The sequence below is a fragment of the Elaeis guineensis genome, chromosome 3 (assembly GCF_000442705.2).
Source record: "Elaeis guineensis isolate ETL-2024a chromosome 3, EG11, whole genome shotgun sequence".
In the NCBI taxonomy this organism is placed as follows: domain Eukaryota; kingdom Viridiplantae; phylum Streptophyta; class Magnoliopsida; order Arecales; family Arecaceae; genus Elaeis; species Elaeis guineensis.
The window spans coordinates 124642617-124663018 of NC_025995.2; the positions used below are offsets into that span (position 1 = coordinate 124642617).

A 20402-nucleotide genomic window follows, 5' to 3' on the forward strand; every position below is an offset into this window, starting at 1 on the left:
GTTTTTGAAAAGAAAAATCCAATTACCTACCAAGGTGATGGAGCTCTCTTGACTTGGAGCCCACGGACATAACCCGCCCTTCTTTGGTTAAGTCCTTGCTGCAATTTAGCATAAGCGGCCCCTTCGTCAGCGTGACGCGATCTGTTGGATAGGGATAGAAGTGGGGCGAAAGCAGCGAGTTCAAGGGTAAAAGCCGATCAGATCGAGGGTCTTCTCCCGTCGACTCGTTTCTTTGCTTCTTCGATCCTGGGCATTTTATAAGCTGAGAAGGAAATATCGAACAAAATAGGTCATCTCCCTTCCCAAATCTTGTTGGCTTTCCCTCCTTTTTCCTTCCCATCCTTTCTGGTATTCAGAAAGAGTTTAAATTCCTCGCTTTCTACGTGCTTTTAGACCGAATCGCCCTCCTGCTTTCTCCGAATCGGCACCCAAATCCTTTGGTTCTGGATTGGGACAGTGCTGGGGTTTTGGCCAATTAGTCTCAGATCATGTTCGGTTCTTCCGATTGATGTGTTTTTAGACGATTTGGTCCAGAGGGTTTTATTGTTCCTGGGTTTTTGGTTTGGATACTTGGCGTTCTTGATGAATCTTTGTTTGGTTTCTCCATTGGATGGATCTTTTTGCGTTGAATTCGATGAGACGCCCATCTTTTTGCGTTGATGGATCTGAGGGCTTTTGATCTCTGCGGGACTGGGTTTCTTGGGTCCGGGAGTAGATTCTTGTGATTGAGGGATTTGGAGGAGACATGTTCTGGAGGGCGAGGGAAAGGGTCAGTGGACAGCAGAACGGCGGCCCTCCTTGCGGCCAGGTCCGGGTCCTCGTCGTTGGAGATTCTGGTAATCGATCGATTTGCTATTCTTTTTGCTCGTTGAATTTTGAAATTTCCTTTCTTTACCTTTCTTTTGTTACTGAAAGACTGGATCTTTAGTCCTTCCGACTAGATAGCTGGAAATAATTTACCAGTGTTGGTTCTTGAATTGTTTAGATGATCGACTGATCTTACACCGACTGATTGTTTTTTAGATTTTTTTTTTTTTTGATTCTGTGTTCCGTTTAATGTTTATCATGCGAGATCAGCACAAATGAATATGCTTTTTTGTTGCAAATTTATCTAACTTTAATGAGATGACTGATTTTCAGAGTTTAATTTGCAGCTGATCTCTAGCTGATTACATTTAATGCCCATCCTTGCATTAAAAAAACCATAATCATGTTTTATTTTATTTTCAAGCGTGTGTATGTGGAGGGGGGGGGGGATGGATGTCGGCATTCTGAAAGGGGCATTCCATGTTCGAAGGTGAATCAGTGGTTTCGCAAAATGGTTTTTCTCCTCAAGTGTTGCACAGAATCTCCAGCTAAAATATGAGATATTAAGTGTTTTTGTTTGCAACCAATCAAGTTTACTATTAGCAGTAAAAGGAACATAAAAACATGAGAAATCAGCAAGTTTAGATATTTTTTTCTTCATCCGCTTAGTGTTTCGTGCAGAAGTGCATGAGTAGCAAGAGTTTGCATCTAGTATGAATTACCTAAAAAATTATGTCTAGCCAAATAAACAATGTATTTTATCTTTTATAGTATATGCTTATTCTAATTAGTTTTAGCACAATTTTTTCCATGCAATGCATGCATGCATGCATATCTATGTTGTTTGTATGTATGTATTCTTATGTACATGTATGTCTGTTCCATGCATGCTTGCATGCTCACCTATTGCAGTATTGTTTAAAGGTTTTTTTTTTTTTATAATTAAATAAAATCACCTATCAGGTGTTGGAAAGACATCACTCGTGCATCTAATTGTAAAGGATTCTTCGATTGCTAGACCACCTCAAACAATAGGGTGTACAGTGAGTGTGAAGGTAAGGTTGTTACATTTTTTCTTTTCAAATGGGAATATGCTTTCACTTAATGCTTCCTCACAAATTCACATATTATATTATCCAGCATATTACTTATGGAAGTGCTGGCAGCTCTTCTAACAGCATAAAAGGTGATTCAGAAAGGGACTTCTTTGTTGAGCTTTGGGATGTCTCAGGACATGAACGGTATAAAGATTGCCGATCTCTTTTTTATGCACAAATCAATGGTAAGTTTTATATTACATCAAAACTTTCATGTTTTAGATTGTTTTACTTGTCATTGCTATATATAGGGTGCCAGGTGTCCACGACATCATATGTTCGTATTATTTTTCTTCTTTTTATATATGGTAAGGAACATAATATCTGTTGAGGAGGACATTACTAAATTTTATTTCTGATTGTGAAATCATAATGGCTTGTAGGAGAATAATTGTCCATGAATGTTGTATTGATATCAATGGATTCTGCTTTCTTGATATTGATGTGTTTTTGTAGGAAAAACGGGTATCAAATTCTTCACATGAATATGAAAATTTGTACCTTTTCACCACTGCATGTGAGAAAAATACAGCTAAATGCAAAACATTGTCATCTGCTATGAGGGAGATCACTCAAAGTCATTTTCAAGTGTGGGAAGTTCCAAGTCAGGCAACTTGAATATGTGCTGTAAAATGAAATAAAGACTTGAGGAATGGAATAAACCATAAAAAGTTATTGTTTATACATATCTAAGAGACATTGTTGCTTGTGATGGCTGAATTGGTTTTTGGCAGCCATAGTATTGGGACAAATGGGCGTGAGGTTATGAAGGCTGTGACGATATTTTTGCGTATGACAGTATCTTTAAGATCACCATTATACTACTGTTCATTCATGATTTAGGCTTGGAATTTCTTTCTTTTCTTTTTAGAAAATAGTGTTGGATTTTGCTTAATCAGTCTGTACATGTTTGTCATGATTTTTTTGGAGGAACCACATGAGATATTTGAGGGTTGCTGGATAAAAAGAAAAGATGATGCCCTTAGGCTTGACATGACTATCTAAAAACTTTTGGTCTTTTGGAGTTTATTAGTTATGGTTACTTAATAAAAGGGAAGTGTTATGATGAGATCACATTTATAGCGAGAGAGAGAGAGAGAGAGAGAGAGAGAGAGAGGAATCTTTTAAGTTTTTGATGGGATTGGATATTGAGAGAGGGATAGGTGTGCACTTGCATGGATCATTATTGGAGTGGGATGAACCTGCTTTTCTTTGCCATTAGCCATGCAACATGAGCGAGCACATGATTGGAACTATAATAACACTAGTCTCCAAAGTGTTGAAACAATTTCAATTTGTTCTCTTTTTTCCCTTAGATGATTAAAACTCTAAAGCCTTCCTCTTATATGAATTATTATAGAGTGTGCAATTATTCATTAATTATTGACAGATTTTATGATATATTGAAAAATTATCCATGGCTAATTTAAGGAACCTTTTATAATATACAAATTGAATGTTTTTGAACTCTTTTTGCACTTTTTGCAGATCTTCATTTTTTGGGAATTTCACATCTTTATGTTTAGCTAAATTGTTCCCAAATTTCAAACCTATGATCGTATGAAAATGGCATGGCCTTATAGACATGGTATGGTATGCTACTGTACTCAGCCAACATGCGACTGGTGCGGGGGTAGCTGTGGTGCATGAATCCTTGGTCAGTAAAGTAATCAGGGGGTTAGTTTGGAAACGGATCTAGAATAGTGGGTTGTTGGCCTCTGTCCTTCTTTGCTTGGTTTCTATATTTGCATCTTTTTTTTTCCTGTCTTTTCGACAATTTCTTTGGAAATTATTCCTTTTGCTTGTCCCTTGCCATGGATCACTTTGCCTCTTGCCACAAATTGATGTCCCCTTCATTAATATTATTGGTTGCACCGTTATGCGGATTTTCCATATGCATATGGGTGGTATTTGATTTATTCTGGTTATATTTTTTGTAATCATCATCTTGTGCATGTACCACAGGCTTGCAGCCAGTAATCTGATTATCTCCAGATTTATTCAGCTGTGATATTGTTTTTGATTTTCAAAATTTGATCTTGATCCGGGGATAATGAAATTATTATCGTAATCTGAATATATTCCATTTTAGCATAATATGGCAATTGTTTGTATTAAGATTGTCCACTTTGCACCGGTTTGTTCATGTGACATGAGAAGTGCTTCTTTCTCACAGTTATTAGATGATTAGAATCTATGCTTTGATAGAAATAATATGTGGGGGCTCTTAAGAATTGTGTCCTTGTGGTTTCATTGGTCTTGAATTTTGTTTATATTCTGACATTCTAAAATGGGATAAGGAACCAGTTTTTGTAAATAAGTTTTCTTATCCCCCTTGAGTCATGAGCATAGAGAGAATGCATGTTACCCATATCTGACGATGTATGACTTTATTGTGTAAAGTGGAAAATGCTGGAAATATCACTTTCTATCTATGATAATAGTGAGGAAATGATCATTGCATGTAACAGTTTTTTTTTTTGGTTTATTTATTTATTTTGAGAACAAAAGTATCATTTAGATCAGTTTGTTTATTGAGAATTAACATGCTGCAGTCATTTTCCTATTTTGACACTCATCCATAGGCGTTATATTTGTTCATGATCTCTCCCAAAGGAGGACAAAGACAAGCTTGCATCGGTGGGCAGCAGAAATTGCAGCAACTGGGACATTTTCAGCTCCACTTGGATCTGGAGGGCCTGGAGGTCTTCCTGTTCCTTACCTGGTTATCAGTAACAAAGCTGATATTGCTGCCAAGGAGGGCATCAGGGGAAGCAGTGGAAACCTTGTTGATGCTGCTCGCCAGTGGGTTGAAAAGCAGGGCCTACTTCCATCTACCGAAGAACTTCCTTTAACAGAGAGCTTCCCAGGCAGTTCAGGCCTTATCACAGTAAGAACTATACATACATATATACGTACATGCATTCATACATACATTCATACATTCATACATATGTACTTATATGTGGGTGTGGAAGTGTGTGTATGTATAACGTTCAGGGTATAATTTCAGATCTTCTACAGTTATGTTGAGCTATATCATAATGCCCCATTTTTACGACTCTTTCTACCGATATCTAAGTCACTTGTTGCATGCAAACATTCATGATAATAATCATGCGTGCTGATTTATTGGTGCTTTTTAAATATATTAGATCTGTCTCCTTTTATAGCTTATCGGAAATTCTTCATGCGTACGTGAATAATTCCTTATCTGTTTTAAATGCATTTTGCATGTTGTTAAGATCGGGATCGAGTAGTAAACCAAAGAAGGGGCTAGCTTGGATTTGACCGATAGTAGATCATAATTTTTTTTTCATTTCTTATAGGACCTTTTAACTACAAAAGAAATGTGGAATTGAAATATGAGTCAACTATAAAGTAAATGAACGAAGAAAGCCATACATCGACAACTCCAGTTTTCACCAGTGTAGGCCATGTATAGCACGTTTAACGTGACAAACGTTTTATTTGGTTATTCAAGAAGTTTATTCATTATCCAGCAATTTAATTATCCTTTTAGCTGGAATATTTTGGGAAGGACAAATTTTAAACATATTGCTGTAAAGAAAAGGACAAATATGTGGTTTCTTGTCACCAGCCATCCTGATGCTCTGATACCAATTGTTGAAGCAACGCGCACCGGATAGGATCGATCTGGGCTTGTGATCTAATATCTAATTTCTTTGAGACAATTCACCAAACACATTGCAGGCATAAATAAACAAAAACAAAGAGACAAGATTTACGTGGTTCGGCACAACAGGCCTACATCCACGGGGAGGAGGAGCAATCCACTATAATCCGTCCCGAAAAATAGGTACAATATAAGGTATAAAATACCTTTTTTCGAATCCCACAAGAAGGCAACAATATATCGAATAGAAGGCAACCAAGATCCAAACGGATCAACCAATCTCAGCCTCGGCAATAGATCAAAATAATAAACAATACCTGATGAAGATACCTTCCTCAAAACCTCGGCAAAAAATCAAGACAATACCTCCTTACCAGCCGTAGCAGCACAAAGTATCTGTGAAACCGAGAAGAAGAAGATAGGTAGATCACCACCCGACGGCCAACAGAAAGAAGCCAGAAAACACCTGCACACGAGGCACAGCCGATGGATCGGCCAGAGAACAGAACCCGTGCACAAGGCACAGCCGAGAGATCGGCCAGGGAACAGGCCAGCACCGAAGAACAAGGAAGAGAGATCGGTCCAGAGAACAGAGCACGCGCACACGAGAAGACAGGCCAGAGAACAGATCCCGCGCACAAGGCACAGGTGAGAGGTCGACTCACAGGTGAGAGGTCGACTCAAGAGCAAAGCCTGCGGACACGAGAAAGCAAAGAAAAAACCTCCCGCAAGAAGCCCTAGAATATCTCCGCGCGCTCTTGCCTCTCTTCACCGAGAAAAGGATGCCAGGGGCCTCTTTATAAAGGAAAAAAACCTTCTCAAATAAGAGTTTCAATCGGTGTAGTATTCCTTGATTTCATGGGAAACGGAAAAGGAAATCAGATTTGGAGCCAAATATAACAATCCTCCTCCTTGCGACAAATATTGTACCTTTATATCATAAAAAAGATTTATAGCCTCCTCCTCACCACAAGCCCCGCAGGGCATTACCAAATATTGATTCCAATCAAGTTCAGGAAATTCCTGAACTTAATTGCAGGGATTGGTTTAGTGAACATGTCAGCTGGATTATGGGCAGTGTATATTTTCTGAAGTCTGACATCACCTTTCTCTACTAGGTCTCTGATGAAGTGATATCTGACATCTACATGTTTTGTTCGTTCATGATACATCTGGTCTCTGGCAAGGTGCAGAGCTCTCTGACTGTCACAATGAATGTCTAAACAATCCTGTTTGAGACCCAAATCCTGTACTAACCCTTTTAACCAAATAGCTTCCTTTGCTGCCTCTGTCAATGCCATATATTCTGCTTCAGTGGTAGATAAAGCAACTGTAGACTGCAAAGTAGCCTTCCAACTGACTGCACATCCAGAAAGAGTAAACACATATCCTGTCAAAGATCTTCTCCTGTCCAAGTCACAAGCATAATCTGAATCACAAAATCCTGTAACTGTGCAATTACTCTGTGTAGAAAATATCAATCCCAATTTAGAAGTGCCTTTCAGATATCTAAGTATCCATTTCACGGCTGACCAGTGAGCCTTTCCAGGTTTATCCATATATCTGCTCACTACGCTTACTGCCTGTGAAATATCAGGTCGAGTGCAGACCATCGCGTACATGATGCTGCCAACTGCGCTCGCATATGGCACTCTAGACATATATCTCTCCTCATCCTCAGTCTGAGGAGAGTCTCTGGCAGAAAGTCTAAAATGACTGGCAAAGGGGGTAGTGACAGGCTTGACTGTAGACATACCAAATCTGTCCAAGACTTTTTCAATATAACTATGCTGAGTAAGGAAAAATCTACCTGACTGCCTGTCACGAATAATCTCCATCCCAAGTATCTTCTTTGCCGGTCCAAGGTCCTTCATATCAAATGCAGTACTGAGCTCGGCTTTCAGTTTCTGGATGATTGTCATGTCTTTGGCTGCAATTAGCATAGCATCCACATATAATAACAAATAACAAAAGGATCCATCTGAAAGCTGCTGGTGATACACACAACTGTCATATGGAGATCTACTGTATCCATGGTCAACCATAAATCTGTCAAATTTGCGGTACCACTGTCTTGGAGACTGCTTGAGACCATATAATGATCTCTTGAGTAGGCATACATGATCTTCTTTATTTGGAACCTCAAAACCAGGTGGTTGTTGCATATAGATCTGTTCCTCTAAATCGCCGTGAAGAAAGGCTGTCTTAACATCTAGTTGTTCCAGCTCCAGATTTTGAGAAACAACAAAAGCAAGTAACATCCGGATAGACGAGTGTTTGACTACAGGAGAAAATACCTCCTTGTAATCAATACCCTCTCGTTGACTGTATCCCTTTGCTACCAACCTGGCCTTATATCTTAAGTCTTGGGGAGTGGCTCCTTCTTTTCTTTTGAAGATCCATTTGCAGCCAATTGCCTTTTCACCTTTTGGTAATTTGATTAACTCCCAAGTCTGATTCTTTTCTAGAGACTGAAGTTCTTCAACCATAGCCATGGTCCATTCATCAGCTCGTGAACTACTAATGGCCTCCTGAAATGTGGTCGGCTCATCACCAATGGTGTCTGCAACACTCAGAGCATAATAGACTAACTCAGCACAAGCAGAATCCTCAAAACCATACCTTTGAGGTGCTCTGATCTGACGCTTTGGTCTGTGAGTGGCAATACTCTCAATCTGATCCTGATCTTGTAATGTCACCTCCTCCTGAGTCTGAATCTGTGCATCTGTCTGTTGTTGTTGGGTTTTAACAATCTGTAGATCAATGTCTACAACCTTCCTATCCTGCTGACCCCGATCCTGATCACTTTGAGAAGAATTAGGCTGTAGCTGCTTTGAATCAATGGCTGTCTCATGGAATGTCACATCTCTGCTGACAAGAAATCCTTGAGATCCAGGTTCTGTGCACCATAATCTGTAGCCTTTTACCACATATGCATATCCAATAAATATGCACTTTTTTAGCCCGAGGGTTCAACTTCCCATCTTTTACATATGCATAAGCAGGACACCCAAAGATTCTAAGTTCCGAATAGTCTGCAGGTCTTCCTGTCCACATCTCTTCGGGAGTCTTCATACTTAATGCTGATGCTGGAGATCGGTTTATAACATAGCAGGCTGTGTGAGCGGCCTCTGCCCAAAAATCTCTACTTAACCCTGAACTAGATAGCATAGATCTGACTCTCTCTAATAGTGTCCGGTTCATGCGTTCTGCCACACCATTCTGTTGAGGTGTACCCACTGTTGTTCTATGTCTGAGAATGCCTTCTGTCTTGCAAAAGTCATCAAATTCTGTAGAACAAAATTCTAAACCATTATCAGTCCGAAAAGTTTTCACCTTCCTTTCAGTTTGCCTCTCGACCATAGACTTCCACCATTTGAATGTTTCAAATACATCACTCTTATTTTTAATGGTGTATATCCAGACTTTTAGGGAGTAATCATCAATAAAAGTGAGTATATATCTTGATCCACCTTTGGATATAATTGGGGCAGGTCCCCACAGGTCAGAATGAATATAGTCTAATATACCAGTTGTCCTGTGCATGCCTGTAGTGAAGCTGACTTTGTGTTGTTTTCCAAATATGCAGTGCTCACAGAATCCAAGTGCACCAATCTTCTGACCTCTCAGCAGACCACGTCTGCTCAGCTCCTGTAGACCTCTGTCTGAAATGTGTCCTAGTCTCTGGTGCCATAAGTGTGTCAACTGCTCAAGAGAAGATTGTACTGTTGATGCCTGACCAACAACAGTACTGCCATCCAAGTAATAAAGGGTTCCACTTAATTTACCTTTTAATAAAGTTAATACCCCTTTATTGATAGTAATAGATCCTCTACCCCATCTGCCCTCATATCCTGCTCTGTCAAAGGCATGTATTGAGAGAAGGTTCTTTTTTAATTTAGGAACATATCTAACATCATCCAATATCATCATGGTATTTGAATTTGATTTAATTTGAATTGTTCCAATACCTTCTATATTACAGATACCATCATCTCCAAGAAGAACAGTATCACCTTCACAAGATCTAAAGGAAGAGAACCATTCCTTGTGAGGTGTCATGTGGAAAGATGCTCCAGAGTCCACTATCCAGGTGTCAGTATGACTAACACTGCAGGCAGCTGTGAATACTGCATCATCTGATATACTGCTATGACTTCCTGAAGAAACTGCAATTGATGCTGTATCAGAGATTGTTCCTTTATCCTTTTGTTCCTTTTCTCTTTTAGATTGTAGAAGTCTACACTCAGATTTCCAGTGACCTGGCTTTTTGCAGTATGACTATCCGATGGATCGGTCAGAGAACAGAACCCGTGCACAAGGCACAGCCGATGGATAGTCATACTGCAAAAAGCCAGGTCACTGGAAATCTGAGTGTAGACTTCTACAATCTAAAAGAGAAAAGGAACAAAAGGATAAAGGAACAATCTCTGATACAGCATCAATTGCAGTTTCTTCAGGAAGTCATAGCAGTATATCAGATGATGCAGTATTCACAGCTGCCTGCAGTGTTAGTCATACTGACACCTGGATAGTGGACTCTGGAGCATCTTTCCACATGACACCTCACAAGGAATGGTTCTCTTCCTTTAGATCTTGTGAAGGTGGTACTGTTCTTCTTGGAGATGATGGTATCTGTAATATAGAAGGTATTGGAACAATTCAAATTAAATCAAATTCAAATACCATGATGATATTGGATGATGTTAGATATGTTCCTAAATTAAAAAAGAACCTTCTCTCAATACATGCCTTTGACAGAGCAGGATATGAGGGCAGATGGGGTAGAGGATCTATTACTATCAATAAAGGGGTATTAACTTTATTAAAAGGTAAATTAAGTGGAACCCTTTATTACTTGGATGGCAGTACTGTTGTTGGTCAGGCATCAACAGTACAATCTTCTCTTGAGCAGTTGACACACTTATGGCACCAGAGACTAGGACACATTTCAGACAGAGGTCTACAGGAGCTGAGCAGACGTGGTCTGCTGAGAGGTCAGAAGATTGGTGCACTTGGATTCTGTGAGCACTGCATATTTGGAAAACAACACAAAGTCAGCTTCACTACAGGCATGCACAGGACAACTGGTATATTAGACTATATTCATTCTGACCTATGGGGACCTGCCCCAATTATATCCAAAGGTGGATCAAGATATATACTCACTTTTATTGATGATTACTCCCTAAAAGTCTGGATATACACCATTAAAAATAAGAGTGATGTATTTGAAACATTCAAATGGTGGAAGTCTATGGTCGAGAGGCAAACTGAAAGGAAGGTGAAAACTTTTCGGACTGATAATGGTTTAGAATTTTGTTCTACAGAATTTGATGACTTTTGCAAGACAGAAGGCATTCTCAGACATAGAACAACAGTGGGTACACCTCAACAGAATGGTGTGGCAGAACGCATGAACCGGACACTATTAGAGAGAGTCAGATCTATGCTATCTAGTTCAGGGTTAAGTAGAGATTTTTGGGCAGAGGCCGCTCACACAGCCTGCTATGTTATAAACCGATCTCCAGCATCAGCATTAAGTATGAAGACTCCCGAAGAGATGTGGACAGGAAGACCTGCAGACTATTCGGAACTTAGAATCTTTGGGTGTCCTGCTTATGCATATGTAAAAGATGGGAAGTTGAACCCTCGGGCTAAAAAAGTGCATATTTATTGGATATGCATATGTGGTAAAAGGCTACAGATTATGGTGCACAGAACCTGGATCTCAAGGATTTCTTGTCAGCAGAGATGTGACATTCCATGAGACAGCCATTGATTCAAAGCAGCTACAGCCTAATTCTTCTCAAAGTGATCAGGATCGGGGTCAGCAGGATAGGAAGGTTGTAGACATTGATCTACAGATTGTTAAAACCCAACAACAACAGACAGATGCACAGATTCAGACTCAGGAGGAGGTGACATTACAAGATCAGGATCAGATTGAGAGTATTGCCACTCACAGACCAAAGCGTCAGATCAGAGCACCTCAAAGGTATGGTTTTGAGGATTCTGCTTGTGCTGAGTTAGTCTATTATGCTCTGAGTGTTGCAGACACCATTGGTGATGAGCCGACCACATTTCAGGAGGCCATTAGTAGTTCACGAGCTGATGAATGGACCATGGCTATGGTTGAAGAACTTCAGTCTCTAGAAAAGAATCAGACTTGGGAGTTAATCAAATTACCAAAAAGTGAAAAGGCAATTGGCTGCAAATGGATCTTCAAAAGAAAAGAAGGAGCCACTCCCCAAGACTTAAGATATAAGGCCAGGTTGGTAGCAAAGGGATACAGTCAATGAGAGGGTATTGATTACAAGGAGGTATTTTCTCCTGTAGTCAAACACTCGTCTATCCGGGTGTTACTTGCTTTTGTTGTTTCTCAAAATCTGGAGCTGGAACAACTAGATGTTAAGACAGCCTTTCTTCACGGCGATTTAGAGGAACAGATCTATATGCTACAACCACCTGGTTTTGAGGTTCCAAATAAAGAAGATCATGTATGCCTACTCAAGAGATCATTATATGGTCTCAAGCAGTCTCCAAGACAGTGGTACCGCAAATTTGACAGATTTATGGTTGACCATGGATACAGTAGATCTCCATATGACAGTTGTGTGTATCACCAGCAGCTTTCAGATGGGTCCTTTTGTTATTTGTTATTATATGTGGATGCTATGCTAATTGCAGCCAAAGACATGACAATCATCCAGAAACTGAAAGCCGAGCTCAGTACTGCATTTGATATGAAGGACCTTGGACCGGCAAAGAAGATACTTGGGATGGAGATTATTCGTGACAGGCAGTCAGGTAGATTTTTCCTTACTCAGCATAGTTATATTGAAAAAGTCTTGGACAGATTTGGTATGTCTACAGTCAAGCCTGTCACTACCCCCTTTGCCAGTCATTTTAGACTTTCTGCCAGAGACTCTCCTCAGACTGAGGATGAGGAGAGATATATGTCTAGAGTGCCATATGCGAGCGCAGTTGGCAGCATCATGTACGCGATGGTCTGCACTCGACCTGATATTTCACAGGCAGTAAGCGTAGTGAGCAGATATATGGATAAACCTGGAAAGGCTCACTGGTCAGCCGTGAAATGGATACTTAGATATCTGAAAGGCACTTCTAAATTGGGATTGATATTTTCTACACAGAGTAATTACACAGTTACAGGATTTTGTGATTCAGATTATGCTTGTGACTTGGACAGGAGAAGATCTTTGACAGGATATGTGTTTACTCTTTCTGGATGTGCAGTCAGTTGGAAGGCTACTTTGCAGTCTACAGTTGCTTTATCTACCACTGAAGCAGAATATATGGCATTGACAGAGGCAGCAAAGGAAGCTATTTGGTTAAAAGGGTTAGTACAGGATTTGGGTCTCAAACAGGATTGTTTAGACATTCATTGTGACAGTCAGAGAGCTCTGCACCTTGCCAGAGACCAGATGTATCATGAACGAACAAAACATGTAGATGTCAGATATCACTTCATCAGAGACCTAGTAGAGAAAGGTGATGTCAGACTTCAGAAAATATACACTGCCCATAATCCAGCTGACATGTTCACTAAACCAATCCCTGCAATTAAGTTCAGGAATTTCCTGAACTTGATTGGAATCAATATTTGGTAATGCCCTGCGGGGCTTGTGGTGAGGAGGAGGCTATAAATCTTTTTTATGATATAAAGGTACAATATTTGTCGCAAGGAGGAGGATTGTTATATTTGGCTCCAAATCTGATTTCCTTTTCCGTTTCCCATGAAATCAAGGAATACTACACCGATTGAAACTCTTATTTGAGAAGGTTTTTTTCCTTTATAAAGAGGCCCCTGGCATCCTTTTCTCGGTGAAGAGAGGCAAGAGCGCGCGGAGATATTCTAGGGCTTCTTGCGGGAGGTTTTTTCTTTGCTTTCTCGTGTCCGCAGGCTTTGCTCTTGAGTCGACCTCTCACCTGTGAGTCGACCTCTCACCTGTGCCTTGTGCGCGGGATCTGTTCTCTGGCCTGTGTCTTCTCGTGTGCGCGTGCTCTGTTCTCTGGACCGATCTCTCTTCCTTGTTCTTCGGTGCTGGCCTGTTCCCTGGCCGATCTCTCGGCTGTGCCTTGTGCACGGGTTCTGTTCTCTGGCCGATCCATCGGCTGTGCCTCGTGTGCAGGTGTTTTCTGGCTTCTTTCTGTTGGCCGTCGGGTGGTGATCTACCTATCTTCTTCTTCTCGGTTTCACAGATACTTTGTGCTGCTACGGCTGGTAAGGAGGTATTGTCTTGATTTTTTGCCGAGGTTTTGAGGAAGGTATCTTCATCAGGTATTGTTTATTATTTTGATCTATTGCCGAGGCTGAGATTGGTTGATCCGTTTGGATCTTGGTTGCCTTCTATTCGATATATTGTTGCCTTCTTGTGGGATTCGAAAAAAGGTATTTTATACCTTATATTGTACCTATTTTTCGGGACGGATTATAGTGGATTGCTCCTCCCCGTGGATGTAGGCCTGTTGTGCCGAACCACGTAAATCTTGTCTCTTTGTCTTTGTTTATTTATGCCTGCAATGTGTTTGGTGAATTGTCTCAAAGAAATTAGATATTAGATCACAAGCCCAGATCGATCCTATCCGGTGCGCGTTGCTTCAACATTAACTCTATAGACTCCAATAGTAGGTTTGCTAATTTTACTTCTTAATACTTACTAATTTAAAAACCACAGTCGCTTGATTTATAGAAAATGAGCCTACCCATGATCTAATATGCAGTTAGCATAATCAAGCTAGAATATATGATCCGAAAGAATGTGTAGTCAATATATGTATCTAAATCTTGTGATCCTACACTAAGCCTGATTGTAGGAAGGGATCTGTTGAAGGAAGAGAATATTTTTTATCTTTCTTTTAGCCTCTCAAAGGGCCTTTATAGGCTACTAGATACAATGTACTTGGATACATTATTAGATACAATGTACTTGGACGCATACTAAATATGGTGAGAACTTAATATATAGTTATAACTTAAATAGATATTTCAGGGATAAGTTGTTTCAGAGGAACAAGAGGAATAATATTAGCTAAACTAGTACTCTAATTCTAACAGGATCGAGATCATATAGGGCCATTTTGATCCAGTTGGTAAGATCGAGGTCGTGAACTGTAAGATTTGAACAACAATGGTATCTTGTATAAGGTACAGCCTGAGTGAATATATGTATGTGCAATGTATCAAGATATTCTGCTATTTATCGAAAAGCACCTATGCATACTCTGAAATCTATCATACTTCTAATAAATGAATTATAAAAATGGAGTTGCCTTTGTTTGCAGTTGTTTTAAGCAGTTGCTATAGTTGGACTAATCTGTTGCCTTTTTGTTGGTCTTGTTTGGCTTCTGCACCTGTTTATGTAGTGATTTTTTTTTTTTTTGAGTGGCTTCTCTTCCTGATTGTGGGTAGTTCGTGTACAGAATGCAGACATTCTGTCTACTGCTTTTTCCCCTGTTGTTACCTTCTTTCTGTACCATATCTATATGCTGGAATACCATGGTATTCAATAACTTAGTGCTTTCCGCTGCTTGTCCACTTGAGTTGCACATCATTGACAGTTCAGCTAAATGGTTTGTTTTGTGATATGCCTCATGATGAATTCAGTTGGATTAGATCCAAATCTTGAAACCAATTTCAGAGGGATTGGATTTGGCTACACATTACTGTGATCAAATTCTAAATGCCCTTTAGATTTGGTTTTTGAAGAAACATTTTATAGCTTAATGATACTCAAAAGTCAAACCTTTCAACAAACTTAGTGCCTGTCCTCACATCAGATGCCCCTTGATTTGGAAGATGTTAGCTATTTAACTAAATGCTATTTTTCAGAATGTCTCTTAATGAATTGTGTTGGATTTGGCCCAACTTTTGAACTTGATATCATTTCATTGTTGAACTTGGCTATCCATAGCGTGTTCCTAAATTGACCCAGTCACAAAGCTAAAATGGATCAAAATGGGTTACTTTACGACCTGACCAGACCAAAAACAACGAGGCATAACCTACTGCAACCTAAAAATGATAGGCATATGATTATTTGTAGTATTGAAGAACTGCTATTTAGCCTTTGCTAAATAAATTGGCTATGTAGTTTTGTATTATTACACTGAGCAAGAGATGATAAACATTAGCTAGATATAGTGATTGGCGTTGATACAATATCTGCTATAATGTTACTTTCATCATATAGACAGTAAATTTTCCTGTGCCCTAGTGATGACATAGGCACATACTCAACCCAATTGATCCCAACCTGTGCTCAACCCAACCAAAACCAAACATATTGGGTCGGATTTGAATCTAGTTAGACCAAAGGTAGCCTGATAACATTGCTGTACTTGCTGACTTGAATCTAACCCAGCTGCAGTTAGTAAATGTGATGAATCTGCCTGATTGGAAACTGGTTTTAGCAAATCTTCAACCCAAGTTGACCCATCTGCAGATTCATAGACTTGCAAGTGTCATTGAAGTGGGTGGATTTGCAAAAACAAAGTTTGGTTGTGCCGAGCTACCTGTGCAATCAACCCAGATTTACCCATCTGCAGATATATCGCAAATCAACAAAACAAAAGGTTTTATTGATTGTGTTGCAAAATGTATGAAAATGTTTGGGCTGATTAGGGTTGGTGCGTTCAGGAGCCTTCTATGTGCGCTCTGCTGGGAGTGGGTACTGTGATTTGGAGGCTATTAGTGAATCTGTTCGCACAACAGCTAACCAAGTATTGTCTTCAACAACCTCCCATAGATCATAGATGTTCAAAAATTCAATTATCTAGCACCTTTCATAGAACCCACATTATCATGTGTGTAATTATATTGCAAATCTTATTGGTTCTTCATACATATAGATTTTTCCTTTGCCTTTTTATTTACTATTCCATATTATGTCATATCTTAAGTCTTTTATCTTGTCATGCATATTTTCACTATTCAGTGTGTACTCCAGCAATCAAATCTTGTCTAGATCCTTGTAGGAGCTAGATCCTCTTGGAGACTGATTTGAGTGATTACTTGATTTGCAGCATGCAGCATGGGACATTCGATACTTAAGTCTACTTTCTAACCATGAAATATATGTTGTTTTGATTTTTTTTTTTTTTTTTTTGTTTTCTGGGTTAAAAACATTGCTTAGTACTTTTTTACTTTATAGGTTTTAAAATCATTCATTTATATTAGCTTTTTCTAAAATTTCTATTTACTATTTGCAGGCTGCCAAAGAAGCTAGATATGACAAAGAAGCTTTGATTAAGTTTTTTCGCATGGTGTGTATCAATGCTATTGTTTCATAATGTGGAAGTTTTACCAATGTTATTTATTTGGTTGTAATCTAAGTTTAAATGTTAGTGACATGCATTTGTTCAGTTGATCAGGAGAAGATATTTTTCTGATGGACTACCTGCACCAAATCATTGGTCTGTAGCTGCCCTGCAGAACTCCATCCAGCGGTTGGATGAGATTTCAAGTGATGATGATCAATTTCAAAAGAATTTAAGGTATGCACTTTTTACATTTTATTTTATCATCTTACCTTCGCTGATCCTTTTCTTTTTCCTAATTCTTGTCTGTGCACTAATTACCTAGTGGTACTTTATTTTGCATTCTTTCATTACATCAGTCATCCTTATTTTTTCCTTAGATTTTTTTGAAGTTGTATCTCAATCTGTCTTGATCCGTAACATGGAGGTTTAGAATCAGGTGGTCATAGCAGTGACCTTCCTGCTTTCAAATAATAAAATAAAGCTCTCTGAAACACAAGTAGGCCTCTGGAAATTGTGTCAACCTACTGAATGTTTGTGTTAATGGGCAAATTGTAATACGAGGTGTAAGAGCATAATCTATGCTACAATATCCATAAGGTTTAAGGTGAAGCAAGTAGATTGTAGTTCCAAAACAAAAGTGCACTAAATATCAATTTGGTAATTACAGAACTGAAATAAATATCAATTTGGTGAGTACAGAGAAATGAATAAATAAATGACTGTATAAGAAATACAAGTTGGAAAATCCCTCTACTGGATCCTTAGGTGATCAGGATTTAAAATTTTCACATGCGCATGTGGCAGGCCCCTTTATGGGCAAACTTTTTATTTGTGCTGTGGAATTTAGCAAGAAGAGTACTTCAAGCATGGTCGTAAGTTTTGTTCATGCTAAACCTAAACAGGAACTTTTCAATTTTTCCCATAATCGTTCCAAACATGAGTTCATGGTGATTTGAGCAAAAGTAACTTACAGGGCCATAGTTATGTATATATAGGCTGCCTTTTTATGCTTGCCCATTTATATAATTTTAAAAGCATTTTAAAAGTAGCGAACTTAGATCTTGTAAGTTTTAGGAAGATTTGAAGTGTTTTAGATGCATGTTTTTAATTCAAAGCTTTATAGATTTTGAAGGTTTTTTGGAGATTTTTTAGGGAAAAGAGATAAGATGTTAAGTAGACTGGCCCTCCCAGGTAGTGATTTTGAGATAAAGAGTGTCCTGATGCATGAGGCTCCTATTGTTGTGGGATTTGGGGAGGATCAAATGTATGCAGCCTTGCTCCTGAGTGTGGAGAATTTGTTTCCATATTTCAAACCCATAACACTTAAGTCACAATAAGCAACCTTACCGTTGCGCCAAGGCTAGCCCTAAATTGTGATTTGTGAGGTGTGAGATAAAAGCTCTTAAGGTGTAGAAGTTGTAAGACCTATTAAGTTCTGTTTTGTTTCCTAATTTTCCCCTATATTTCATGTAGATAGATCATAATGTATTTTCTATCAAGCTCCTATATATTATGCAGATAAGACATCTTTAGGCACAAACATTTTGGAATTACCATCAATTTTTCCAACTTTAATAGAAAATCTTGCAATTCTTTATGTGCTTATTGAATTATCATTAGTTTTACTTTCGTTAGATTGCTATCTATGGATTATTTTCGCATATTTCTATATTATTATCCACAATTGGGGGATATATTGCAAGCAAATGATGTGAAACATTGTTTTAACATTTTTGAAAATTAAGTAATGCATATACTCGATAATACTGTCTGATATATTTTTCTTGGCTTTTTTTCTTTAACGTTATATTTTAAATACTTCAACCTTTTTTTTGAATTTTTAATATTTTTATATATTTTTCATTGAACCTTTAAAACTCAACATTACTGCTGAAATTGCTGCAAGTCCCAATGATTTAAGTACTTCCCTGTATTGGTAACAGTCTTGTGCTTCTTATGGCCCTTGGTATGGTATTTACTGAACCATATGATGCATAATGGGTATAGATTATGTCAATACCTCTGTAATATCTGTTCTACATTTCTTTTGATAGTTATTTACAAGTTGATAATGGTGAAGACAGCACGAGGATGAGGCCCTTCTTTCCTGATTTGTGTCATTTTCTTCATGGAGCACGCATTGCTTGTTATATGTATATATGGCATGATGCAATAAATAGGCATACACTTAAGTAGATATGAAATTCTACTGTTTGACTTTGATAAGATGCAATAAAATGGATAATATGATGTTAAAAAATCCCATGTAGTAAGGCTTGAATTTGTGCTTGGGAGTGTTTGTTTTTTCTATCAGAGAACCACGGAGATCACTTATAATATCTTGGAAGGTCTTCTACTCTTTTCTCATGGGTTCTGCACACACTTACATGCCTCTCTACATGCTTCCGTGCACCCTTATTCTGTTTTGCACAAAGTTATGTGGAAGTGTGTACAGGGCCAGGACTTAAGCAAGGGGTAGGAATAAAATCTTTAGTCAGTAGGGTTTAAGCACAACATGGCATGGCTTAGACAATCATATTTACATGTCCTATATATCCGGATCTTGATATGCAGCAGTTATTACTATAAAGCATGTGCCTCAGTAACGATGAAAGTGCTGTGGGGCAGCCTGATCTCATGTGATTTACCACATGGTTATTCCTGTTTGATATTTAAATTTCTTATTGTTACTTTTTCTGGTTGAAATCTTCGATCATAATGCTTTGTGTTTCTCGCAGTTTAAGTAGCGAGAGCTACAAGTACAATGCGCTTCCCCCTCTCCCTGCTCAAAGAAACCTAACACCACCTCCCACACTCTATCCGCAGCAGCCAATGTCTACATCCGAGAATTACAGCTTCCAGAGATTTTCAGCATCAAGTTTGCCTGATATTGGCAGCACCAGATCAAAGCGAGCTGATATCAATGTTTGATTAAAATCTCAGACCACAACTGTTTTCAATTCAAAAGGAGACGTGCTGCATAGTGTGCAAAATTGCAAATGCCAGAAAGCAATTTTAGCAGCTGCTGAAGATGTGGTGGGACTCTTACTGTGGCATTTCATGATATTGCTTGTGATGTGCTCTCTAGTTCGGAGTTGCTCTGCACGATCTCTGTGAATTTCACCATGGCCTTAGCTATGCTGCTTGTAGTTTTGATCATCAGATCTATCTTATGGACATTGCCAGTGATTCGTTTACAAATGTTCTTGCAAAAAGTGAAATGCTTGTAAGAAGACAATAAACATAGTGTTAATTCACATACTGTTAATTTATATAAAAGAGGAGAAACTAACTTAAATCGTGTTCTATCAGTTGTTGTCACCTTGTGTTTCCAGAACCAACATACAAATAAAGCAAAAATATTGTTTTTGTGATTGTTCCACAAAAGGTTTCATGGGAATGGTAAGTGCTAAATCTACGTTCGCTTCAATGCAGGATGATATACTCCACTTTCCTTTGACCTGTCGATGGAGATTGACATTTTCCCTGTGGCCACCATCTTAAAACACTCTTAAGTAGCTCCAAAAGATAGGAGTTGCTCGGAAAAAGAGATCTTTTCATGCTAACCCGAAGTA

The 20402-nt window shown here is 38.8% G+C and overlaps 1 protein-coding gene across 1 annotated transcript; it reads left to right on the plus strand.

The window, feature by feature from the left end:
- The first annotated feature begins 106 nt into the window (after positions 1 to 106).
- LOC140856686 (small GTPase LIP1-like) lies at positions 107 to 20135 on the plus strand. Its single transcript, XM_073254839.1, has 7 exons — positions 107 to 836; positions 1771 to 1862; positions 1948 to 2089; positions 4490 to 4794; positions 16777 to 16830; positions 16931 to 17061; positions 19566 to 20135. Exons 1-7 carry the CDS (start codon positions 746 to 748, stop codon positions 19756 to 19758), a joined length of 1008 nt encoding a protein of 335 aa, XP_073110940.1. The 5' UTR covers positions 107 to 745; the 3' UTR covers positions 19759 to 20135.
- Positions 20136 to 20402: the final 267 nt, after the last annotated feature.

What these genes read in the sequence shown, in the direction of transcription:
- LOC140856686 (XM_073254839.1), top strand. Translation starts at nt 746, where the DNA reads ATGTTCTGGAGGGCGAGGGAAAGGGTCAGTGGACAGCAGAACGGCGGC. An exon ending in GGTGTACAGTGAGTGTGAAG is followed by an intron (nt 1,863 to 1,947) that starts GTAAGGTTGTTA and finishes TATATTATCCAG; the next exon opens with CATATTACTTATGGAAGTGC. An exon ending in TGATTAAGTTTTTTCGCATG is followed by an intron (nt 16,831 to 16,930) that starts GTGTGTATCAAT and finishes GCATTTGTTCAG; the next exon opens with TTGATCAGGAGAAGATATTT.